This window comes from Apostichopus japonicus, chromosome 14 (genome assembly GCF_037975245.1).
Source record: "Apostichopus japonicus isolate 1M-3 chromosome 14, ASM3797524v1, whole genome shotgun sequence".
NCBI classification, from domain to species: domain Eukaryota; kingdom Metazoa; phylum Echinodermata; class Holothuroidea; order Aspidochirotida; family Stichopodidae; genus Apostichopus; species Apostichopus japonicus.
This window is the reverse complement of record NC_092574.1, coordinates 27909321-27936845: the sequence shown is the minus strand read 5'-3', so window position 1 is coordinate 27936845 and position 27525 is coordinate 27909321. Positions and strand designations below refer to the sequence as shown.

At 39.7% G+C, this 27525-nt stretch overlaps 1 protein-coding gene and 1 long non-coding RNA gene across 2 annotated transcripts; one reads left to right on the top strand and one right to left on the bottom strand.

The window, feature by feature from the left end:
- Nucleotides 1–12395: 12395 nt before the first annotated feature.
- On the top strand, nt 12396–21573 carry LOC139979959 (uncharacterized). The gene is made up of 3 exons (XM_071991229.1): nt 12396–12513; nt 13752–13917; nt 15062–21573. Exons 1-3 carry the CDS (start codon nt 12413–12415, stop codon nt 15116–15118), a joined length of 324 nt encoding a protein of 107 aa, XP_071847330.1. The 5' UTR covers nt 12396–12412; the 3' UTR covers nt 15119–21573.
- Nucleotides 21574–21712: 139 nt separating this feature from the next.
- On the bottom strand, nt 21713–25938 carry LOC139979960 (uncharacterized). Its single transcript, XR_011797410.1, has 2 exons — nt 25799–25938; nt 21713–23848 (listed from the first exon to the last, which is right to left on the bottom strand). It is a non-coding gene; the product is annotated as an uncharacterized lncRNA (long non-coding RNA).
- Between the last annotated feature and the right edge of the window lie 1587 nt (nt 25939–27525).

Genomic DNA, 27525 nt, shown 5'->3' with positions numbered 1-27525 from the left:
CCTAACCCCCTAACCCCCTAACACCCTAACCCTAACCCTAACCCTAACCCCCTAACCCTAACCCCCTAACCCTAACCCCCTAACCCTAACCCTAACCCCCTAATCCCTAACCCCCTAACACCCTAACCCCCTAACCCCCTAACCCCCTAACCCCCTAACCCTAACCCCCTAACCCTAACCCCCTAACCCTAACCCTAACCCCCTAATCCCTAACCCCCTAATCCCTAACCCCCTAATCCCTAATCACTAATCCCTAATCACTAACCCTAACCCTAACCCGAAATCGCTAAGCCTAACCCTCATTCCTAATCCCTAATCCCTCATTCCTAAACCCTAATCCCTAATCCCTCATTCCTCATTCCTCATTCCTAATCTCTCATTCCTCATCCCTCATTCCTAATTCCCAATTCCTAATTCCCAATTCCTAATCCCTAATTCCTAATTCCTAATCCCTAATCCTTCATTCCTCATTCCTCATTCCTAATCTCTCATTCCTCATCCCTCATTCCTAATTCCCAATTCCTAATTCCCAATTCCTAATCCCTAATTCCTAATTCCTAATCCTAACCCAAACCACAAACCCAAAGTCTCAACCCCAAACCATAACCCTAACCCTATGCCTGTGGTTGTTAAATGGCGTTGAAGACTCGCCCCAAAATGCGGGCAGCCATCTGAAAAAGTGAACTTTACGTTGCTTGCAAGTGACGTTATGTTCGTGTCGCTTCAAATGCAGACAGTACAGTAATGATACGTGATACCTTGTTATAAGTAGCTGGACCGGAGATGTCCATCGCTATATTGCTTGTACACTGTGCTGTGGGTGTTGACCGCAGCTGTATTTACTAACTGTACACTAGTGTCTCATTACCGATGTAAGCAAGCAGTGTGTGTATTTTCTAGGATCGATGGTGGTGTCTAACACTTCGGTTACACCTAATTCAAAACTAGGTCAGATTACCGGCAGTAGACGTTTCTTTTTGCGCTAGTCTTCACACACTTTGAAATATAACCAGGCCTCTAGGCCTGATCAGGCGCGTATCCAAGGGGGTTATGGAGACGCGCGCCCCCCGGGTAAGAAAAAGAGGAGAAAAAAAGAGAAAGAAGAAAAAAGGGAAAAAAGAGGGGGAAAGAGGACGAAGGAGAAGAAGGAAGGAAAAAGGAAAAGAAAAAGAAAAAGGAGAGAAATAGGAGAAAAGGAGGGGGTAGAAGTTAAACGCCAAGACACCGGGAAGAGAAAGAGAAACAGTCATAATTACAGCTCTGATCCCTATATTATATACACAGGGTAGCCAGTGACGGATCGAGGATTTCGGAAGGGGCGTGCGCCGCAGCTTACCCCTTACACCGACATCTCCATTTTTGACGTTTCCATTTTTTCCTCTCTCACTAATGTATATATATATAAATATACTATATATAGTATATCATGACGCGTGTGTGTGTATGGACGCCTTAAACAATTGTAAATTTGTGCTATGAAACCAACTGTGGCTGGTCTTGAACTCGACCGAGTCGTCGGGAAACATGCCTTCGGTATTAGCCCAGGATCTATTTGCGAACTGCACTAAACATATGTCTTTCGATGCAACACTGTCATGCAGAGTTAACTACAACGCGAACTGAATGCTAATTGTTACCCACCCCTAGTACCGTAACTCATACAATGAATCTAAAAATAAATTTCGCATGCGATTTGAGAATTGAGCACATTTCCTGTGAATATCTTGCAGTGGATCCAAAGGCGTATCATTGCCGGCGGGGGGGGGGGGGCGGACGCACCCATCACTTCTTGAGATTGTTCCTATCTGCATGAAAACGCGCGCCCCACAACCCTACGCCCACCCATCTAATCGTTTCCCGATGAGTTACAAATCCAGACCCATCGTATACAAAATTCTACTGGAATTTTTTCTGCAGACGCCCATGCATTTCCCCGAACTAAATTTCTAAGCCACGAGATCTAAAACTTAAAGAGGTATGGGAGCATCATTGGGTCTGGGAAATGTTGTTTCCGGCGATCTGGGAGGAGTATTTGCCAAAAATTTCTTGTACGCTACGCGCGAACCCATGGTCGCGCTCCGCTTAGATATATCAGAGAACAGATACGCGTCCCCACCGCATTATACAAGACTGATCTGCGCCCACGCACCAATATGTTAACTGTGTCTGAATTTTCAATATTTCCCTGACAAACATTCCTAAACATGGAGGTTTTTCTGTACTGGCTGTCCATAGATGGAATTTTGTGCAACATTATGGGTATGTTTTTAAGTGAATTGATTTCACGAGAAGTGTGAATTTTCAAATTCTTAACGAATAATGGGCTTAAAACCTTGCAAAGTGGCGCTGGCGGGTATTGTGGCCCGCGGCGTAGAACCGCCTACAAAAGCAATGATCCACAGGATATGCGATAAGGTCGAATAAGATGTGTGACTGGTGACAATCTTCAAAAAGGTTACGGATGGAGAAAAAAAATATTGGGAAAAAACTTGCTTACTCAGGCAATAGTGAACATCTAGTTGGTCATTTTTCAAGCCCGAGACGATTTAAATTGACATATGCCGATTTATTTTACATATAATCGATTTAAATTGGTATATGTCGATTTAAATCGGTATTAGTCGATTTCAACTGGTATAAGTAGAATTAAATTGGTATATGTCGATTTAAATTGACACATACCAATTTAATTAGACATATCAGCGATTTCAACTGGTATATGTCGATTTAAATCGACATATACCGATTTATTTTACTTATCATCGATTTAAATTGGTATATGTCGATTAAAATTGGTAGAAGTCAATTTAAGCGGCTAGAAACTGGTACAAGTCGAAGGAAACTGGTATATGTCGATTTAAATCGGTATATGTCGATTCCCACGATTTGAGACTGTTGGCCCGCCATAGATCTTAATGGTCCTCTGCCAGTGAAAGCTGCCAAGCGACTATACATAATAACACTGTCTGACTTGTATTCAAAGTGGCCTGAAACTAAGGCAGTGCCTGACAATACTGCAGCATCAACTTCTAATTTCATTAATGATGTGACGATGAGGTAAACATATCTAAAACAATTAATGACTTGCTGTAGTTAGTGCCAATAATGAATGGCATCATATTTGTTATTTGTACCATGCAAAAAACTGATAGTGCATGGCAGAGTGGCCAGCACTGCTGTGTTTCAGTATAACTATTTCCACATAGGTATAAAGCATATAGTCTGGGAGCCTGTCCCATATAATTTCACACCATTTAGCCCAGAAGGTTTGACACCTTAAAGTTACTTAGACCATGTAGGTCATTCACAAAAAATTGTCAACTCAACCCCAGTGGTCGGGTTTGGACCCCAGACCCCCTGAAAAATACCACCCGGACGGGTTAATTTCACCCCATCTAGCCCATGGACCAAACTTTGTCGAAAGGAAGTAGTATGTCTGTACATTAAAATAATAGAAAATCTGACAAAATTGCTGGTCGGGAAGGGGTTGTCAGACCCCCCACAAGGTGCCCCCATCCAGCAAATTCAATTTACGCAATCTGATCATAGACCAGAATTTTGTTTAAAAAAAGTATTCAAGAAATTGTGTTATAAAACATGGACAAACTTACCAAATTGTCTGAAAGCAAAGATGTGCCCATTATTGTCACATGGGCCACTTTTGTATTTGTGTAACATATACTGTAAAAGCATGAAACACATACATGTAGAACCAGGAACAAATGTTAAATATGAAAATTTTTTACACTTGTAAAGCAGATTCCTTTGCATGAAAAATGTAGAAAATAACAACATGCTTTCAACAGGACCAGCCACAGTTCATGTTGGTAGAATAAGTTTGCTTGTTCAACATGGTTGTTTGGACTGGCAATTACCACACTTGTGTCATCAATATGACAAACAGTAATGGAAAACTATAATAACAAGAACGGGTAAGTTTAATTTAGGAAAAACCATCCACAAAAGAGGAAATAGTTACAGCTAGAACCCCACCAAACATTGCATTTCAACAAACATGGCGAATCTGGCCTCACTCAGTTTTAAGGCCCTTCAGTTATTGGGCACAATGCACTTTAAAGGTTTTAAAATACAAATGGTTATTCTTAAAAGTCTGTATTGTCATTTTGATTAGTTCCTATGATACAGTATGTCTCTGTCATTGTTCACCATCACGTCACTTGCATAATTCTGTTGTGTCCATCTTATCGATCGACCTCTTCTGCAAGTATTCTAAGTAAAGTGTGATTTGAAAACAAATTGCTAAGGTAAAGCTTACCAGTTAAAGGACTTTCGACAAATAAACCGCCATTATGAAGCCCCGATCAAGCTTGATTTGCCAAATTTGGGTTCAAAATGTGAAAATTATTACATATTAAAATAAATGTTCAAAATAACTCAAAATAACTGTTACATTTCATTATGTCTTGCGGATTTTATGTTAAGATTAAAAAAATCAAAAAGGTATTAAAGTCTAAGGATCAAATCAGCAATGCAGTTTTTTATTTCCTTGGCAAATTGCAGATAATCTGAAAGATTATTTTTCAATATCTCAACAGAAATGGAAACGTTTAACAAAATGTTCACAGAGTAAGTAACTAATTAAACTGGCATTCACCATAGGTACCTCATTGGAAATTAACAAATAATTACAAATACTGTGATTTGAAGAGGAACAAAATGCCTTTTCACCCATGATGTAAATCAAATTAAACTTCCAGATTTTGTAAATATTCCTTGATTTTAACCAAATAATCTTTAAACTGGCATGTTACCAATTGTAGGTTTAAAAAGAAACAATATGAGTACTTAATTATTGGTTGCAATAGTACAATGTGAGCTACCAGCAATCTAACCCATAGGATACATATATATATATATATATATATATATATATATATATATATATATATATATATATATATATATATATATATATATATATATATATATATACATTTAAGGAAACGCCAAAAATGAAATGAAAACAATTGCACAAGGAAAGTATGCATTCGTAACACAAAAACAGCTGAAGCAGGGGAGGCGGGGGGGGGGGGGCAGCTTCAATAATATAATTGAGTAGCCAAGCCTCCCCCAAATAACTTCTTTGATTAACCAATTATTTACCTGGCATATCTATAACTATTTGAAAAGGCTTGAGAAATTAGAAGAATGTTCGTAACGATATCTAATATGCCAAAGGGTTCCCAATATTTTTTTCCACCTCTGCTATAACACCATATAATATGGGAACAAGCAGATTACTGGGTTTCAGGCCATTAATTAAAGCAGGTCTTATGTCTTACATGAATACAACAAACAATCATCTGCCAAACAAAACAAAAAAACTATCAAAATTTAACATGACTTTTGAGAAGGAATTACGAGTATTATAGAAAAACGAAAGGGCGGGGAAACAAATACAATCTGCTGCCTTTAAGTATTGCTCACAATATTTTTGGGATATGCCCTTCCACTTAACTGCTTAAATCTGACTTGATCATATACACCCTTCACTCCACAAGAAAAGAATCATAAGAGAATTTGGGAATAGAGAAATTTGGTGAAAGTGGAGGACCAACTATGGACAGGAACTTCGACAAGATAAGACAGACAATATATCAACTGAGTTTTGGTACCAATTCTCTGTTAGCCTACTTGAGGGAAATTGCTAAATGTGTTTGTGTGTGTATTGGTGGGGGATATTTTCTGAAACCTGGGGGTAGGACCCCTTCTCTTTGGCAAAATAGGGCAATTTTTAGGTCTCTTGATTCAAAATGATGTATAATAATACATTTTACTATAATATTGGTCAACTAGCATTATTTGTTTTTGCATTTGGGTCATACAGAGGGTGTTTTACCCAAAGGGATTGTGACGGTTAAAATGACACGTACTATTTCCACTGGTCATAGACTAATTAGCATAATATGCAAGGTGTTTGTAAGCGTATTCAAGAGTAAATGTCAAAACGTATTGTTAGGGAGCGAGGCGCGCTAAATAAAAACAAAAGGTCTCTTACAAAGGATGAATATTTGAAACACATGCCCCTAATTGCAAGCATTGCTTCCAGGTGGAATGAGCAAATGAAATGGAACACGAGGTTTAGAAACTTCACTTCACTATGAGCATCTAGGCAGAGTAGACGGCGGTTTTAGGCGTTAGCAAATAGGGCGTCGATCACAGTATAATATATATGTCGTGGAGACAGGCCTAGGGTATATATTAACGGGAGAGGCTACATTGTCTGGGTAGACGGTATACTTATGTATTGATATCTGTTTGGGAGTACCCTTCACCGACCAAATGGAGACACCTGCCCCATGCCGTGACTCAGAGGCTGTCTAAAGCTTTTCATTATACCATTTCCTGGGAGACGAAACTCAGTGCTCCGTTTTGTGTTATATACTGGGAACGTTAAGTCAGAGCCTGTTTAATTTAGAGAGGAGCCACGAGACGGAAGATCCGTGCGTATAGCAGCCAACGTTGAGGCCCTCCCTCCGTCTGTATATTGGGCGATAACATCATATATGATTATACGCAAGAAAGCATTATTTAAAAGAGATATCGACTAACGACAGATTAGTTAATAAGGGAATTGTCGTGGAAAAAAAACCCGACTTCGTTAGTTAAAAGGAACCTTTTCTGTTGAGTAAAAGAAGGGCGCCAGTAAACGTTAAGATTATGTAATGTAAAAGACTTAATGTATCAAAGCAGCTTATGTGAATTGTAGTGTACAATAATAAATTTTCGTTATTTATAAGCATACTGTTACATTTCATCTTTTTTTTTCATCAGTGTTAAAAGAACCCGAGTGGGAATTTATTATTATTTGAATTTCCCACCTCACAGGGATCATGATTCAGGACAATTAATGTTTGATTGGCATTAAACAGACAGACCATGCACACATACAACAATAGAGCACCAAAAGGCATCAAATTTCTGTTGTATCCTAGCTTACTCTAATTTGATAAATGTCTGATATTTAATTTAATTAATATGTCACAAATGTTGTATTGGGTCATATGGTTACAAATTTTCAGTTTCTTTTAGTAAACTGTATGATAAAACGCCAAAAATCATGACATGGAATCTCCAATAAGAAAAAGTTGAGCCAGTAAGCCCATAAACATGTAGATGTCACAATAAAAGATATCCAATCAACTCAATGCCTAAGCATAGTTCAGTTGCACATGCCCTAACTTACTCAACTAATGTGGTGAATGTTAATTATATTTGTAGTGGAGCTTCAACATAAGCCTTTCAAGATGATAATTTATTTGATATATGACTTACAGTGTGGCATTCACTACTCATAATATTGCTATCAACTTTGATTTTGCACAGACTTGGTTGTACTGACATTCTCATGTCTCTGACCACCAACGGAGGGAGTATGTATGAAGTTAACAGAAGACCCCAGAAGACATGGCTAGACGGCGATTTTCTTGGCAGTTAACTGATTGCCGACAATAATCCTGTCTTTCATTCTAACATTTAGTTTGTTAGTCTAGCAGTTCTCTGCAGTTATCATATTTAGTCTGTGTCACTTGCTCAGTTGTTTAGTTGTTAGTTGTAACTTATCAGCTGTTAGTAATTATTCAGTCATTTCTTGTTTACCTTGTTCTTATTTAACCTTTTATGTCATTTCCTTACATTATAAATAGAAGCCGACTTTAATAGCTGTGTTTCGTGACTTATTTTGGAGCTACAATGTTTTTCTTTGAACAGTCCATTTTCTGTGAAAGTTTTCTTAATTTACGGTGGAAATTTCCTTTCAACTTTCTACAATTTGGCGGCAACGCTACAATATTATATAATATTTTTACTGCGAAGAGTGTCAACTAATTGTTAACTCCACTGTCGAAAAAGAAGCTGAAAGTGCTTTGTTTCCCCGGCTGCATTTGTGAATGATTAAGTCTGATTTTGGTCCAACCGAACTTTGCAATAACACCACTTCGTATGCGTACAAGAAAAATTCTGGTTTTGACACCCGCAGATCACCGGAAATGGCACATCTCGGGCGGGCTTGAAAATGACCAATTAGATGTTTACTTTTGCCCGAGTAAACCGAGTATATTCCCAATATATATATTTTTTTTAAGATTGTCACCAGTCACACTCATTCGGCCTCCAGTTCGGCCTCATCACATCTCCTGTGGATCATTGCTTTTGTAGGTGATTCTACGTCGCGGCCCACAATACCCGTCAGCCCCACTTTTCAAGGTTTTAAGCCCATTATTCGTTCATTAATGTTGCACAAAACTTAATCTATGGACAGCCAATACATTAAAAACCTCCTCCAACCCCTAACAGACCGGCCAAAATTGCACGAGAAGTGGGAAGAATGTTTAGGAATGTTGGTGAGGGAAATTTCGAAAATTCAGACACAGTGATTTTATTGGTGCGTGGGCGCAGATCAGTCTTGGATAGTGGTGGGTACGCGTGTATGTTCTCTGATACTATCTAAGCGGAGCGCGACCGTTTCGCGCGTAGCGTACAAGAAAATGTTGGGAAAATATACCTTCCAGATCATCGGAAATAACACTTCCCAGACCCAATGATGCTCCCAAACCTCCTTAGGTTTTATATCTCATGGCTTAGAAATTTAGTTCGGGGAAATGCATGTGCATCTGCATAAAAAAAATCAAGGGACAAATAATCCAAATAATCAATTGGAATTTTCGGTCCCCCTGGGACCTACGTCAGCAATACTTGGCAGTCGAATGAAAAGTACTAAATTGAACAAAATGAAAGTATGACGCTAGATAAGTGTAAGTTGCATTAATGTCATTAAAACCAAATAAACCATGACTATACAGGAAGCGGATTAAGGAGCAAAGAACGGATTGCATACTGATAGTTGTTAAGGGGTCCAAAATCTGTGTTGAGGTCGGTGGTGTGAGACTTAATACGAAAGATCCAATCGATTTCTTTACGTTTACGTTCAGTAGTTGATTTGAAGTTCGAGGCAATTAAAATACATTTTAGGTTTATTAGAGAATGACTATAGAGATTGAAATGTTCGGAAACTGGGAATCCTGCAAAATTATCACGAACATATTTTTGGGGGATTATTAAAACGTAAGCGGAACCGGGAGCCTGTTTCACCTACATAATTGCCGTCTTTGCAAAGTACACAATAGAAAATGTAAATACATTCACAAGAGAGGGAAAGGGGTCTTACACTAAAGTCAACATTGGGAATCTTGAACACGGTGCCTGGGGTAATTTGGGGGCATGTTTGGCATCGAGGTTTACCGCAAGGGAAATTGTCTGCGGAGGTGGAAACTGAGTGGGGGAGTGTGGAGTCAGGGGGACCAAAAACTCGTATATATTTTCTATAACTTACTCTTTATTTGTCAATTATGAGTCATATCTTATTTCTCTGGTTTTCTCTTATAATAAATATAATAATATATTATAAAAAATAGATATAAATATATATATATATATATATATATATATATATATATATATATATATATATATATATATATATATATATATATATATATATATATATATATATATATATATATATGGTTCATAATTGACAAATAAGGAGTAAAGTTTTAGAAAATATATTTCAATTTTCGGTCCCCATGGGACCTTCGTCAGCAATACTTGGCAGTCAAATGAAAAGTACTAACTGTAACACAATTAAATTATGTGACGCTAGGTAAGTGTGAATTGATGGAATTAGAACCAAATAAACCATGACTATACAGGAAGCTGATTAAGGAGCAAAGAATGGATTACATATGTTTGTCGAACTGATCGTTGTTAAGGGGTCCCAAGTCTTTGTTGAGGCCGGTGATGTGAGACTTAATACGAAAGATCCAATCGATTTCTTTACTATCAGTTCGCACTATCGCACTATACACATTCATCTATTGCATACTATCGTATTGTATCGTATTGTTTTTATCGTGAAGTGATTGTGATATGATGACACACGCCCTATATCTGCCTAATGTGCGGTGCGCCGCCCTTAGTTGTTTCATGTGTTCATACTTCAAGTTCCGGCTAACGGGCCAAATATCCGAATCTGATTGGTTGGGAGTGATATTTACCTGTAATTTTCACTATTGACCAATCAGAAGTCATGATTATACAGTGCATATACTATTGACCTATACACTGTGAAAGATACATACACAAAACACACATTATTGAAAGAACACGTGACCCTACCGTATAGCCGCGCAATAAAAAGTTAGGTATCACCAGACGTACCGTGATATTCATCTGATAATCATGGCCGCACAACGGGGCCATATCCAGCCTATTCTTATGGAAGGTTTGAAAAGAGGGGGAAACATCCTTGTGTATGACAGGTATCGTTATCAGAAAAATAAGACAGCAGCCAACAACAAGATCTACTGGCGTTGTGCCCACATGGAATGTAGAGCCCCTGTACACACGGACCACATCGACTTCAACAAGATCTACTGGCGTTGTGCCCACATGGAATGTAGAGCCCCTGTACACACGGACCACATCGACTTCAACAAGATCTACTGGCGTTGTGCCCACATGGAATGTAGAGCCCCTGTACACACGGACCACATCGACTTCAACAAGATCTACTGGCGTTGTGCCCACATGGAATGTAGAGCCCCTGTACACACGGACCACATCGACTTCAACAAGATCTACTGGCGTTGTGCCCACATGGCATGTAGAGCCCCTGTACACACGGACCACATCGACTTCAACAAGATCTACTGGCGTTGTGCCCACATGGAATGTAGAGCCCCTGTACACACGGACCACATCGACTTCAACAAGATCTACTGGCGTTGTGCCCACATGGAATGTAGAGCCCCTGTACACACGGACCACATCGACTTCAACAAGATCTACTGGCGTTGTGCCCACATGGAATGTAGAGCCCCTGTACACAAGGACCACATCGACTTCAACAAGATCTACTGGCGTTGTGCCCACATGGAATGTAGAGCCCCTGTACACAAGGACCACATCGACTTCAACAAGATCTACTGGCGTTGTGCCCACATGGAATGTAGAGCCCCTGTACACAAGGACCACATCGACTTCAACAAGATCTACTGGCGTTGTGCCCACATGGAATGTAGAGCCCCTGTACACAAGGACCACATCGACTTCAACAAGATCTACTGGCGTTGTGCCCACATGGAATGTAGAGCCCCTGTACACACGGACCACATCGACTTCAACAAGATCTACTGGCGTTGTGCCCACATGGAATGTAGAGCCCCTGTACACACGGACCACATCGACTTCAACAAGATCTACTGGCGTTGTGCCCACATGGAATGTAGAGCCCCTGTACACAAGGACCACATCGACTTCAACAAGATCTACTGGCGTTGTGCCCACATGGAATGTAGAGCCCCTGTACACAAGGACCACATCGACTTCAACAAGATCTACTGGCGTTGTGCCCACATGGAATGTAGAGCCCCTGTACACAAGGACCACATCGACTTCAACAAGATCTACTGGCGTTGTGCCCACATGGAATGTAGAGCCCCTGTACACAAGGACCACATCGACTTCAACAACATCAATGCGCGCGTGAGAATACAAGGAGAACGATTTCCAAAACATAGCCACGAACGCGATGACGATCTTATCGCTAGGACTCTCTTTACGCAACGGGTACTTGAGAGCATCGCAAACGACCCATCGATGCCCATTCGGAGGGCGTACAACGAGGTCCTTCTCCGCGAGAACAACCGGTACAACATCCCACGATTTCCAGAGCTGGAAACGCGCTTGCAGCGCCATAGGAATAGCTTCTGGCCAGGTGTTCCAAGAACGATTCACGACGTTCAGATAGAGGCATCTGGGCCGAAAATTGGAGGGGCCAGCGAATGTTAATACATCTTAACAATATCGCTGGCGTTGCCGTCTTCGCCACACCGAGACAACTTCGAGTTCTGCGGACGTGCGAAGACGTATTTATTGATGGGACATTTAGAACGGCGCTGCGACCGTACAGTCAAATAGTCACGGTACATGGCCAGTTCAACGACTGGATTATCCCTCTGGCCATGTGTCTCTCCACGGGCAAGACACGGCTGCACTATATTGACATCCTTAGAGCCCTCAAGCGGGAGATCGTGGTACAATTATAGAATACAGGGCCATTCATTAACTCTTCCCAGCATCCGGATGCGCGGATGCGCGGTGTGTCTGTAGTTTTATTACTTATGTGAATATCCTCACCTGCATCGATAAACTCCCGACCATTTGTCCTTATCTGCATCTCATAAACTATCGACAGTTTATTTGCAATTTCGGATATTCACATAAGTAATAAAACTACAGACACACCTCGCATCCGCGCATCCGGATGCTGGGAAGAGTTAATGAATGGCCCTGTATTCTATAATTACGCCGGAAGGTCCAGGAGCTGGGAATGGCTGCTCCTTACCAGGTCAATTTTAGACTGAAAGCTTGTGTACGGAAGTTCATGGCGTTGGGATTCCTCCCTCTACTGACCGTGCGGCAGCAGTATGCGTAAGTATACATTAGTTATTCTACAGTATGCCCCATTATAATTTCTATGCCTCGCCGCGTGCTCCCCCGTCGCTCGTGTTAGACTGGGAGCGAGTGGGAAAGCTGCCTTATTAACAGGCTTGACGTCTTCGCACCCTTTTTCAGCAGTCACACACTCATACCCAAAAAGTTTTAGTTGATGAACCTTTGGGGGCTGGATCAATAGGCCCTGCCAATGGGCACACCCACTCCATCTATTCAAAACAGAAAATAACTGGACCCCCTTGATTAGAATGTTTGGAATTTAAAACGTCTATTTAGCAGGAAAAATAACAAAAATCATCAATATACTCCTGTGGGTTGATATTTTTTCGAGCCTCCCTAAATCCATCATAATATTAGATTTCAGTCTCAAATTGATGAAACAAAACTTGCCAAATCAAACCAGTTGTGTGCATGCTAAGACCACCAGAATTTGCCCGCAACTGGAGTGACTGAGCCCTCGAGGGCTCCGAGTAAAACTCAACCGTTTGTCCCCCTGTCCTCAGAGGAATAAGTTTTTTTTTTGGACCAAACTTCTTGTTTCCTGAAAATGTACTTCATAATAAATACTCAAACGGGTCGAAATGAAAGCACCATTTTGCATCTAAGTCTAATCAATAACATTTGCGCTCCCCTATCAAGAAATCCTGGATTACCTTACCAACTATAGGCTACTATGTTATAAGTAATATTAAAAGTAATATTTTTGTCGACTCGCTTTGCGCACTGAACAAAATCTAGATGTCATATTCCATTTCTGGTACTAATTTCTAGATTCGATTATTAGAAATTCTCAAAGGGGAGGGGTGTTTCCCCTCCATTTGACCCCTCGCCCAGGATAATCTTCAATAAAAATAAAGTATACCGGGAAAAATTACCCTTTGACCGTACCCCCTGACGAACGACCCCAGATACGCAACTGTGTAAAAAAAACTTAATAAACTAATATCCAACAATATACCCCACCATTTTTAGCACGCAATCGTGTTAGTCCTTTGCTTGTATTTTCATGTGGTGTGATTTGTTCAGAATGGGCCGTTCATACCAATCATTTGTGCTTGCTTCTTCTTGTCTTATGGCGTCATTTATTATGTAGGATAAACCGCAACATATGATAAACTCATTTTTTGCGTACCGTACTCAATGTCATATGACTGTTCAATCCATATTTGGATGTTTTATAGCCTAAATGCATGATCATATTTTGCTCCTTTTAGCACGTTATCTACGGGCCGACGTGCTATGGCCCTGGTTGCTCAGTATCCGGCTCTTGGACAGTTCATCGAATATTTTGAAGAAACATACGAACATGTTCCCACCATCGTTCTGGAACACATGCATGGGCAAGGCCAATGTCGTCTCGAAGCAACAACTCAGTGGAAAGTAAGTTAATAATGCAGTATACAGCTCGCGTATAACTATACGCGTAGACTTACCGTATACTCTACTTTTATCTACGCAATTATATACGCGCGTAAAGACTTACAATCTATAGTATAATCTGTAAACGTAGGGTGTTCGCAGCCGCTTTGCATAGCAGAGCTTCTATGGGTTATAATAAACTGTGATGAAGAAAAGAGTCGGTAAACTCAGTATCGCACCAAGCCCAATTAATGACTTTCCAAAATTTTCAACCACAGAGTTAGCATATACTTAAGCCGATAAGAATAAGAGTAACAAAGAAAACAGCGCTACTAGGAGCACAAACGATCGATGCAATCAGTGCAAAAACTTTAGCAAGGAAAGTATAATAATTAAGACAATGTGTCCCAGTCTGTTACTTTTTATACGAATTTGTTTCTGCATGTTTCTCGTACTGAGATTTGAAGAGAAAAAACGGGCGGCCATTTTTCTTCTTTTCATGCGCTAATACTAGTTTGGAATATGTGGCAACCTTTACAAAATAATCTTTTAAGGATAGCTTAGATTTCTTGTAATCCGAATAGAACCAGGAAAAAGGAGGCACCTTGCGCGGATGAGAAATATGTTTTGTTTTGTACCCGGTCCTGCTTCAAAGTTGTTGGGTGGAAGTTTATCTTTTCTGTTCATTCTGTTGGAACCAACGGTAAATTATGTAAAAAAATGACACAAGAAACGCTTAGTAATACTTTATTATTTCTTCAAAATGTTGCCAACTATTCAAAGAAAAGTTATACTCCGTGAAACATAACTTCTACAACTGAAAAAAAGTCGGGAAAAGAAACACTGAATAGAAACCCATTGAACGAAAAACAGTTAAGTTCTATGCCGGCAAACACTTTACCTGCGTTATATTCGCTGCTAGGTGAATATCACGTCGTAAACAATGATTTAACAAACGGCTATATCAAACATCTCACTGTGTAGATTATACGAGCAGAACGAAGGATTGTCAGTTATACTCGACTGTAAAAATGCATATATAGGCGGTATCTGTCCACGAAGAAAGGACTGTGGTTCGTGTGTTATCGCGCACTCTACATTTTCAAAAAAAGGGTATTTTGATGTGGCATAAACGGATGTTGTATCAATGTTTATTGCCAAACAGAGGCGACGATCCCCCCAGAAGGAGGAAGAAGTGGCGAGACTTGGAAAGGAGAATTAGACGGCTCAAAAGACAGTACCGGGAAGGTAGACGAACACTGAACGACTACCATTTGGCAATCGTCTATGCCATCAAGGCTTTCGTTGTTTAATTGATTCATTATCTGCCATTTTCTCCAAGTGACCAGTGTCTGTTCAGAAGAAAGCGGTTGCTCAAAACTGCCAGTGCGAACTCCGAAGCAACGAAATGATGGACGCATGTTCGGAAAATGTGTGTTTCCATATCGTCAGCTCAAAAGGCATAACCATGGAGCACCGACACACTTTTCCTGCTAGTTTTGTCTCACTCAAATTTTTGATAACTATGTAACAACTGGCACCTACCCTCCATAGGCGTAGGAGCCTAATTTGATTTGGAGGGGGGGGGGGGGGCTGTAACGAATTGTCCGAAAAATTTAACCAAAATTTTTCGCGCCCTCCGCGCGTTCAACAGGTCAATGTGCATATCATATGGGCAGTCATCGGGTATTACATCACATTGCAATAACCAATGAATGCCTATATGATATGCACATAAACATGATGAACGCGCGAACAATTTTGGTTATATTTTCCGTGTTATTACCCTTTCATATTGGTTACAATTATTGGGGAAGTCGTTACAATAATAACGATAATAATAATATCAGTTTAACCATTGAAAAACACATTGCAAATTATTCTTCTTTCAGTATAGGTGCCCGAAAAATTATCAGCATTTCAAAAAAAAAAATTGAAAAACACACTGGAAATTTTTATTCCTTCAGAAGGTGCCCGAAAAATTCTCACCATATTGCCCGAATTTTCACGAAAAATTTTGGTTGACGGGGGCTGCAGCCCCCCAGCCCCCCGCCTCCTACGCCTATGCTACCCTCTAAGGTCTAACATCCAAAATTACACTCAGCCCCCACCAGAGGGTACCAAACATCATATTTTGTACAGGGGGTATAAGGAAAATAGTTGTATTTGGTTGCATTTCTTTGTCAAATATAGTATATTAAAATTTGGCCCTATTTTTATCTTTCATTTCAACATTCCTATTGGGGGCACCACCAGATGGTGGGCGGATGAATAATTTTGCAGAGAATATGAGCCACTATCATGATCATTTTCGACATATTAACGGCATAAACTTGTACGTTTCCTAAAGGGGCTCCTATTCATTATTGTAAATGATACCAAACCTTTTTGGCTAGGCCTATTATGAATAACGAACCATTTATTCCATTATGAATATCGAACCTTTCCTACTATTATGAATAACGAACCCTTTGTTCCATTATGAATATCGAACTTTTCCTCCTATAATGAATAACGAGCCTTTTTCACCATTATGAATAACGAACCCTTTTACCAATTATGAACAACTAACCTTCACCAGTATTAATATCGAACCCTTTTACCAATTATGAACAACGAACCTTTGTTTTTACTATGAATAACGAACCTTAAGAACAATGAACCTTTTTGAAAATTATGAATAGCGACCCTTATCAGGTGCGTATCCAGGGGGGGGGGGCGTTGGGGGCGCGCGCCCCGGGTAAGGAAAAGAGGAGAGAATAAAAAAGAGAAGAAAAAAGGGAAAAGGAGGGGGAAAAAGAAAAGGAGGAGAGGAAGGAAGGGAAAAGAAAAAGAAAAAAAAGAGAAAAAAGAAAAGGAGGGAGTAGAAGATAGCCAAGACCTCGGGAAGAGAAAGAGGAACAGTCATAGTTAAAGCGCTGATCCCTATTATATACACAGGGTAGCCAGTGACAGATCAAGGATTACGGAGGGGGTGTGCGCCTCACCCTACCCCTTACACCGACTACTCCATTTTTGACGTTTCCATTTTTCCTCTCTCACTAATGTATCTATATAAATATTATATATGGTCTATCATAACGCGTGTGTGTGTATGGACGCCTTAAACAATTGTACAATTGTGCTATATGGAACCAACTGTGGCTGGCCTTGAACTCGACCGAGTCGTCGGGGAATATGACGCATTTCGGGAAGGGGGCGACCGCCCCCCCCCCCGAGAAAATTTTCTTTATGACATCGCTAGTAATTTCAAAATAGACAATGCTTAGATGCAACTTGCAAGGCCTGGGAAGTGTCATTTCCATCGATCTGGGAGGCATTTTCGGCAAAATTTTTTATTGTACGCTTCGCGCCAACTCATGGTGGCGCTTCGCTTAGATAGTTTGCCTACAGGCTTCGCCCCTCCCTTGGCAATTACTCGCTACACGCCTGTTCGAATTGGTAAAGTAAAGAGCAGATATAACATCATATCAGTGAGCATTGAAATGCATGTTCCACGATGAACAGCCTCAAAAACTGTCTATGTGTGTAGTCAAAGGCGTAGGAGCCCAATTGGATTTGGGGGCTGTAATGACTTGCCCGAAAAAAAGCCAAAATTTTTCGCGCGCCTCGCGCGCGTTCAACATATCGATGCCAATATCATATAAGCAAGCATCGGTCATTACATTGCATGGCATCGTGTACCGCACGGTCCGTGAAAGTTGCACAGTATACCGCCAGATGCTAATGTAAACAACCAAATGTCTTATGTAGATGGAGAAAAAGCATACAGATCAATTTATGTCAAAACCCTCTTTTACAGTAGTAATGTCGGCCAAGCTTACAACTTTAATTTAATTACCAAGGAGATCATTTTTAAGCTATATATTGCTATTTATTTTTCTTTCAGTAGGTGCCCGAAAAATTTGGTTGCGGCGGGGGGGGGGGGGGGGGCTGCAGCCACCGCCTCCTACGGGACCTACGCCTATGTGTGTAGTGTTCGGTTTCGATATACCTGATATCGGAAATATCTGCTATTTTTCATTTCCTTTAACCAAGTTTTATAATAGCCATTATAAGAGGTTGCAATATTTCTACACCAATAAATTAACTGTGTCGGAATTTTCCAAAATTTCCTCACCAACATTCTTCATCATACTTTCCTCTACTCGTGCAATTTTGACCTGTCTGTTAGGGGTTGGAGGAGGTTTTTCTGTATTGGTTGTCCATAGATTGAATTTTGTGCAACATTATGGGTATGTTTTCAAGTGATTTTATTCACGAGAAATGTGAATTTTCAAATTCTCAACAAATAATGGGCTTAAAACCTTGAAAAGTGGGGCTTTCGGATATTGTGGGCCGTGACGTAGAATCACCTACAAAAGCAATGATCCATAGGACATGCATTGAGGTCGAACATGATGTGTGACTGGTGACAATCTTCAAAAAGGTTATGGATGGAAAAAAACTTTTGGGAAATACTTGGTTCTCAGGCAAAAGTGTACATATGGTTGGTCATTTTTAAGCCCGAGAAGTGCCATTTCCGGTGATCTGGGGGTATCAAAACCAGAAATTTTCTTCTACGCTCCGCGCCAACCGATGGTGGCGCTCCGCTTAGATAGTAATTCGCGCCCCCCGGGTTAGAAAATCATGGATACGCGCCTGCTTATGAACAATGAACCTTAAGATATAGAACCTTATGAATATCGGGCTGTCACCTCAGTTTTATCCTTCTGTACATATTATGTAATCAAATAAATATCTATGTGCCGATACTACTTCCTATGATCCTTTTATTTATTTTTTTCAATACTCAATAATGTCAATTACCTGAACCACCTATCAAAGTTTCCTCACGGATAAGTTTAGCTTGTTTTGTAAACTTTTCTGGTTAATTTGTTGCTCTCCATAGTAATATTCTCACACCCTAGGTGCGTAGTCGGAAATGTTTCATGTGCCATGTTCTTAGGTGAAGTGTCCGCTTTCGTTTGGACAAAAAGTACATTTTATATGCATCTTGGTGCGGAATAGAGCAGTGTGTCGTCTAAAATTTAAAAAAAGGCCCCTAGTATATTGGTGAATAGGTAATAACGTGATTTCAAACAATCCCTGGGCTCAACCCATGCAACAACAAGGATAATTAAGTGACTAAGCACCATCCATGACATCCTACGACCGAAGAAGAACGCAACCGTGCTGGTGATCACTTGCCTAAATGTCCCTAACTCCCACCTCGCATTCCAGGGTTGTTTATTGGTGATATTATGGCATTAAAACTGTTCATTCCCAAACTGAAAATGTGTATTTTATTTTCGGACTGAAAACGTGTATTTTATTTTCGGACTGACAACGTGTATTTTATTTTCGAAACGTGTATTTCATTTTCGGACTGAAAACGTGTATTTCATTTTCGGACTGAAAACGTGTATTTTATTTTCGGACTGAAAACGTGTATTTTATTTTCGGACTGAAAACATGTATTTTATTTTCGGACTGAAAACAAGTATTTCATTTTCGGACTGAAAACTTGTCGGACTGAAAACTTGTCGGACTGAAAACTTGTCGGACTGAGAGGTGTACCCCAACATATCATGAGAGAAAATTTCGTCGGCTGCTACACGTTTAAGCAAAGACAGGCCATTGACTTTACACTGCCATTCATTCGGTGGAAATCCATATATTTTGCATGTGAAGTTGACGCGATGTGACACTCGAAATTCTTTATCACCTCATTACCTCATTACTTCATTAAATAACAAATAAGAAGGCGTGTTTCTTGGTTCTGGAAATTGTGTTTAAGACAACTTCTCATAGAAAAACATATAACCGAACATAGTCTGTTCCTCTTGTAACTTTTGCTGTTATGGAGTTCTGTGTAAGTCTTAAGGACAAACCCGTTGGATACATGACAATCAGCCATTTGTAATTTACAATCAAGATTAAACTTTTGACAGTATCAACTTGCACGTTAAAGCATTATATAGGTAATCCGACTGTTTTTGGAAAGCAGTTCAAGGAGGAATTATATAGGGAAATTTCTGCATGGTTTTATTGAGGCTTACCAAACTCCAAAGAGGCTGTTCTTCATGTGGATTATGAGAGTTTCAAGTACATATTGTTTGAAGAAGAGGGACAGTAGTAAATCATTCTAAATAAGTAATACCTCCCTGCTTGAAAGATGCTCTAGAAAGCATCAATTATATTTAGTTGCCTCAGAGCTACAAAGGGAGAGTCATCATTCCAGTTAAATTTCCTCATGAATTATCCCATGTTGGCCATGTACAATCATTTTTTCACTCTTTGCCCAGTCTGATATAGATTTAGAATCTTATGTTTGTGACTATCATCCAATTTCATGGTTTGATTTTTACTTCATTAAATTTCTTTGAACAAACTGATCTCTACAAGAATGACGTATTTGAAAGTGTGAGAATATGTTGAGACAAAAACTCTAGCATATTGCAACCTGCTCTGTCCTATTTGCTTTATTTTCTTTCCCTTTTCTGCTTTGTTTGTTTCTTGTATGTTTGCAGCTCTTTTGAAGAGGATATCTTTCTAATATATCTTTTCTAATTTGAACCACTTTTTGTCCATTAAGAAAAAATGTCATAATTAGAGAAAAAACGATCCTTTATCACTGGAATTGCCTGGAATGCCATGTGTCTATACAAATGAATATTTGCATCACGCATGGCCATCACAAGGGGGCAGGGGTTGGGGGGGCATGGCCCCTCCACCTTGTTGAGAGGTAGAAAACCTTGACTCGACGATTGAGTGAGAAAAATAAGAAAGTGTACAAAAGTAAAAATGTGGTAATGAAAGTCATTGTGTCAGGCCCGTACGGAGAGGGTTGGGGCAGTGATGACATTTTCAAGGTCAGGGAAGTATCTTCCAGCTACCTCAGGGTTGTTATTAGCAAACAAAAATATTTTGGAACTCATCACAGATAGGTCACGGACTTAAGAAGACCCCTCCCCATGACACAAATCGATAACTTACCATCCCAATCCCACCCCCCTCCCTTCTTGCACTCACAAATCTGTGTAAGGGCCTGAGTGTTGTATACAACATTGCCGATTTCATTTAGATTGTAACTTGAAAACACCCTAGGTTCCCGTCCTATAATGAGCTTTACGCACGGATGAAATTCCATATTGGCTAGACAACTCTCGTAGACCCCCATGAAGTACAATTACCATAATTGCCAAATCTTACCAACTGTGTGTTGGGGAAATACGGCTACAATGAAGTTTGAACTCCTTTAAGTTCGTAATCTGTTACCTCTACAATTATCATTTTTATCTCAATACATTACATGTATAGAGATATTGTAACAGTAAGTGGGACTCTCTCTTCTCTTAAAAAATTTTCAGCGTCTTCATACAAAGCTCTTTTTCTCTGGAATTTCCAGAGCAAGAATATATCATATAGACCAACAAAAGTTACTATTTTTTATTCGAGAATTTTATCTCATTCTATGACTTTTTCACCGATTTGTGTCGAAATCGGGCCAAATCGGACTGAAAATCGATTGAATCACAACGTTTTTGCACACGCTCCGAAACTTGTTTGTAGGGAACTTTTCCCCACGTTTTCCTGCTCATTTGTTAATTATTATTCGATGTCTATGGTTTATTATGGGCACGTGACATATTACTTCTCAGCGATTGGTTTGTTATCTGCAGTTTAATGTTTTATGAAAGAGAATAGAATAAACTTGTCTTTTAACAGTGGTATCGTCTAAGATAGGGTCCTATTTATAATATATTTTATATACATTTTAAACTTCCATTTGTTTTTACAGGTAGGTATGAATAAAACTTTTACTAGCTGTAAATGACATTTTCATGGCTTTTATTTGCTTTATTTGATGTTTAAATGATTTTTCTTTCTTAAAACAACACTGAGCTGCCGCCCCTACTTTTAGTAAAAAGGTCCGTTTTTGATGATTAAGCCCCGCCCCCAAGTCTGGTTTATAGCAAATTGGCTATGACTCATGGACAGCTACATGTTAGATATACGAAAATGGCTACCCTCGCGACCAATTTTCTGTACTGTAGTTAGGTACGCCAGGTGTAGTGTATTGCCACATTCTGTACTGCTGAATTCTACGTAGTGCATTTAATTTTTATTAGGCCTTCGTTTTTGTGACATCCATTTAAGGATAGTACTGGTGTTCAGGTAGCTTTTCAGAGCAAGGGCCATGATAAGTTTGTTTGATTGCGCTTCATGTATTTTTGTATAATTACGTTTACACATTTTTGTACTTCTGAAGGCTACTTAGGCCTAGGCCTAATGCATTTAAAAAATATATATAGGCCTAGGCCTATTACTATTATTAGGCTTTCAGTGATTACCACATTAGCATTGTACTGGTGTTCAGACAGCTTTTCCTAGGAAGGACCAGGGTAAGTTTGTTTGATGTGTACGTATGAAAGAGGAGCCGGCCATAGCATCACAACTTTTATAAGACTATAAAAATTGTATAAGGTTATGTTTTATTTATAAGGATATAAGATGTATAAGGTTATAAGAAGTATGTTTAGCTTTCTTTTGAACCTGTGATGTTTGACATAAAATGTACAAAGAATTAAAATAAAATAACAAAATTGAGAGGAACTGAGGTGGCTATGAGGGGAGGAGGAGGCCACCCATCACTTTCAAATAAAAACTTGTAATCTTCTGTTACATTATTTTTTCCAAGTCATAAATCCATGAAATCTTCATGTCAGAAAAATTGAGATGGAAAAAGTGGGTTGTTTTGATACTTGGAAGTGGACACAGTTTTGATAGTAGTCACCACTACAGTCTACAGTAACATACAGTAGGTCGATAGGCCTAGCTCTCAAGGCGGGCGTCAAGAATATGGTCGAGTTCGCCTCTTCTAATTTGGCCGTTGTCATTGACGTCAAACTATATGACCAAAAAGTCCAACAGAGACTGACCCAAGATGAAGGATACCACACAAAAAACAAGTTCTTAGGTATTCTATGACATTATCAAACCTTGCAACGTCGTTCTTTCGACGAACAGGCAATGAGCGCTAAAGGCAACACTAGCAGGATAACGTGTAACCTGCAGAGACTATTCGTGGCAAAGTAGCTTAAATGCAAGTTATATATTTGTTGTACCATGAGTGATATCAAGGGCGGCGGAACCGGGGGGGGGGGCACAGGGGGCACGTGCCCCCCCCACTTTTCCCCAGATTAAAAATGTGCCCTTTTTCTACATAAAAATTGAGGTGTCTCAAGTTAGCAAGAGGCCAGGGAACCAGAATGAACACTCGGGAAGGGCCGTTTCCGGCCATCTGAGGGGTTTGAAAAACCAAAATTTTTCTTGTACGCTCCGCGCCAACCGATGGTGGCGCTCCGCTAAGATAGTCGTGCATACAACTTTGCAAATCCTGGCTACGCCCCTGACTTTTAATGAATTTCTGTGGGTCAAACTCAAAGCTATTTCGAATGGGAAAAAATTGTTAAGATATTAACAAGAAATAAACTAATTCGGAAGATCCCTACATTAGCAACTAGCATGATTTCGCCTCATTTTGTCTCAAAAGAAAACTTGTTCCCTTGTTTCCTAATTTGCACATTGGATATTGCAGTGCTAGTATGCATATTTTCCTTGAGGGGGGGGGGGGTGTTGATGGAGTGATGTGTATACGCAAATAAGATAATACAATAAGAGTTATAAAGGGTACTAAATATAAGGCTGCATCAGTCCAATCGAATTTCTGCAAAGTGCCCTTTAAATTTGATGTCGGTGCCCCCCCAGATTAAAAGTGCTTCCGCCGCCCTTGATTGATATTGATAATCGTAGAGACAGAGCAAAGATTTGAAATTAGGAATCAAAATTAAAACTTCCAGTATTGAGATGCTGCGTCATTGATGCTCTTGTTTGTTGTAGCTGTTGCCTGCCCCATCCCGTACCCGCCCTCCGTTGGGAAGGAAGTTAGGTTGATTCGTTTCTCCCTCTGTAAAGATGAATATGAACGAAATATAGTGGCCGAATACAACATGCAACATACAGGCCTAGGCTACGGAGGATTAAATAGCAGCAATCACAACAAAAACATGATTAACATCTTTTACAGATGGAAGACTTGTTACTTTTCATTCTTTTTTCCCCTTCTATTTTTTGTTTTGTAGCAATGCATAACGCCTCATTTATGTCATGAACATCTAGCTATGTATGCATCTGTTTTAATGGTTGATATAATCGCGAATTCCTGCTTGCAGGAGGATCTTAAATACATACATAATGAAATTAATTGCCTATTGAATGTCAAATTGCCTAAATTTTACGCGGGACAAAATATACTATGAAGTATTTGAGGACATTCTGCACCAGGACATTTCGTCCGGCCGGACTATATTTGCTGTTAGGTGGGGACACAATTTTCAGCAGATAATGTCCGACCGGACTAAATATGCTGGTACAGAGTGTCTCCGCGGACACTTTGTACAGGAGGACACTCTGTACTGTCAGAACGGCCTGTCGTCGCTGAACACAATCTATCTATAAAGGACCGCTAAGAGATTGGACAAACTTATGAGTTATTCGAATCACCCTAGTAATGTTTAATTTAATATTTTACCTTCAAATCGCCGTCTCCGTGCGTTAAGGGGAAATAAACGTCTAACGAATATTTTCTTCCCATCTGCTGTGAAGTTATTTCATTCATCATTAGGGGTGTCTGTAGATTTCTTATTTTTTTTAATACATTAACAAATTTATTAAATTTTCATATTCTTACGTATTTTTTATATATCTTCACATATTTTTATAACATTTCTTACTCATATTTATTACGGAGGAGGAATGTTTTGACTTTCGATGTGTAATATTTTTATACTCTAATTTGGTTGAATTAATAAATGAATTGAATTAAGATATTTTTAAGAAACTAGGCTCCCAATATGGAGCTTGGCATGAAAAAGCAGACAACTTTATCCACTCTGCCCAGTCTCCTTAAATTAAGCCTATAACTACGTGATCACGACAATGTCATATACCGTATGTCAAGTGAAGTTTTAGGCTACTATTCCCTTCGAAAGCGAATAAGACTGCAGTTCATGATCTTGTTTTACTGTTCGTGAGCGATATGCACTCTTAAAAGGAGATATATTACAGATCACAGCTGGGCAATGTGTGGCCCAAGGACCTCATTCGGCCCTCGTCCAAATTTCCTCTGCACTTGGTAAAAACTTTCTTTGCGTCCAGCAAATCAATTTCGTGCTCACTTCTGCTACACCGTCTTAGCCAAAGGGCCGAGATGCATATTTGCATTATTGCAGAGGAACAGTTTTCACGGAAAGAATAATTAACTTTCCAATTAGTGTGAAGGAGGCATGGGGTGTATTCAGTCCCCGATGTCATTCATCCACTAAGTATACCATAACGCATCGTACACAGAACTGCATTTCTGTGCCTGTGTGTAACACTCACTGTGATTCACACACTCACTACTAGAAACATCCATAGGAATGTTCTTGTTGTAGAGGATACATTCGTGGGTAGTGCGTTCTTTTGTAAATGGATATGTACATTATACAGGATATATCCACACAATTAAGCCCGACTATGATCAATGGTGCTCATATTTGGTAACTTATAAATTATTAATAGCATGCATAATATGGAACGCGAAAAGGGAAAACTTATTTTGTTGTCTAAACTAAGTTTGTTGTTGTCTAAACGTAAATTTAGACAACAGAAGTGTAGACATCAACGTGAGTTTGAGCAACAGCATGGTAAAAACAGCAGCAACAACTTAAGTTTAGACAGCAACAAGTTTAGACAACGAAATAAGCTTTCCCTTTTCGCGTTCCATATGCATAACTCTTGAAATTCTACAGCTGCGACCACACAACTTGGATATCAAAGAGAGACAAACATGTCTTTCTGCCAATTTTCTGCTTACCTAGAAATGATTTATCCTTTCTCCAGAACCAGTGAGCTAAGAATCCTTGAACCAAGATTAAACAAGAAAGGTCACCGCCAGAGCACTAGCTGACGACATCGGCGACACCACGCAGCGATTTACGTGGAACTATGTCACAATGTGAGGTCGAGAATATTCTTAACTACTGAAGCCTCTGTGGTCCACGGGAACAAGTATGGAGCACTGAAGGTAGAATAACACAAGGGGGATTGGGTGGAGAACGAAAGGGTTGTGGATACTCAATGAACAACGTCAACACAATGACACGGTTTTCATTTCGTTAGCCTATTGGTAATTGAATGTGCGTCCATTGCAATAAACTTGCAGACATCACTCCAGAAGAGCAATACAACCAGAATGCGAAACGCATTGAGGTTTCGATGACTTCATTGCACTAGACTTTGCTTGTAAAACAGAAATAGCTGCTACAATATAAATGGCCCGAACCACTACTATGCTGATGTAAACTTATACTATGGCATGGTTAACACGGGAGCAGCTCGATATTTATAAGGTCCGTTACTCATAAGGTTCATTGGTCATAAGGTTCGTTAGTCATAAGGTTCATTGTTCAAAAGGTTCGTTATTCATAATTAGAAAAACGGTTTTTTAGTCATAAGGTTCTTTATTCATAATTTAAAAAGAGGTTCGTTATTCATAATTGGAAAAAAGTTCGTTATTTTTAATCGAATGAAAGATTCGTTATTCAAAATTGAAGAAAAAATGTTCGTTTTTTCATAATTGGCAAAAAGGTTCGTTATTCATAATCTTCTAGAAATAAGGTTCGCTATTCATGATCGCGGGGTCGTCACGCCCCAGTGCCCCTGCATCCCACTTGAGGTATTCACTGGCAGTTTCGAGCTGCGCGTGGCCAGGGGGAGAGGGGTCACTTGCGGCCCAGACGCTTAAGGGTTAACAACGGCAACTACCGAAAGTACGGCTACCGATTTTTTTATTACCTTTTTTGGGGAAGGGGGAGGAGGGGAAGGTCGCTCCGTCCTGCTTTTTTGGGTGCTATTATTACTGTATGAATACTGGATCTTTTGCCGATTATGAAAAACGGACCATTTTTGCTATAATGAATATCGAACCTTTTTCCGATTATGAATAACGGACCTTATGAATAATGACCCCTTTTTCTTATGAATAACGAACCTTTTTTCCGATTATGGATAACGAACCGGCCTTTTTTTCGAAATAATGCACGTTATGAATAACGAACCTTATGAACAATGACCCTTATGACTAATGGTCCTTATGAATATCGGGCTGACCCCATTAACACAGGTCAGTCTACTGTGCGTACACACCTCTACCAAAAACAATAGTGGTCTTGTACTCAATGTGATGCATCCACACACCAAGTATGAGAGGTATCAACGATATCCATCGTTATATCATGTAAAAGGCTTTTCAGTTTGACCTCTGCTGACCTCAATGAGATTTGACCTTACAAGCAACAGGATTCTTGTACTCAATATGGCAAAGCCATGCACCATGTAGCCTATGAAAAGTGTCTATGACTTCCACAATGAAAAATCATGTTTTAAAGGTTTTCAGGCCTGACAAATGTTATTAATTGTACTTGCTATTTGGCGACTGTGACTAAAAGTCTACTAGCCAAAACGCAAAATCCTCTCGCCACTATGACTGCTGTTCAAATCTCCATAGTACAGATCTACAACATCAATACTTTCTATGAACAA

Coding starts and splice junctions, on each gene's coding strand:
- LOC139979959 (XM_071991229.1), top strand. CDS start 12,413: ATGGCTGCTCCTTACCAGGTCAATTTTAGACTGAAAGCTTGTGTACGG. Junction 12,514..13,751: donor ACCGTGCGGCAGCAGTATGC/GTAAGTATACAT, acceptor TGCTCCTTTTAG/CACGTTATCTACGGGCCGAC. Junction 13,918..15,061: donor AAGCAACAACTCAGTGGAAA/GTAAGTTAATAA, acceptor ATTGCCAAACAG/AGGCGACGATCCCCCCAGAA.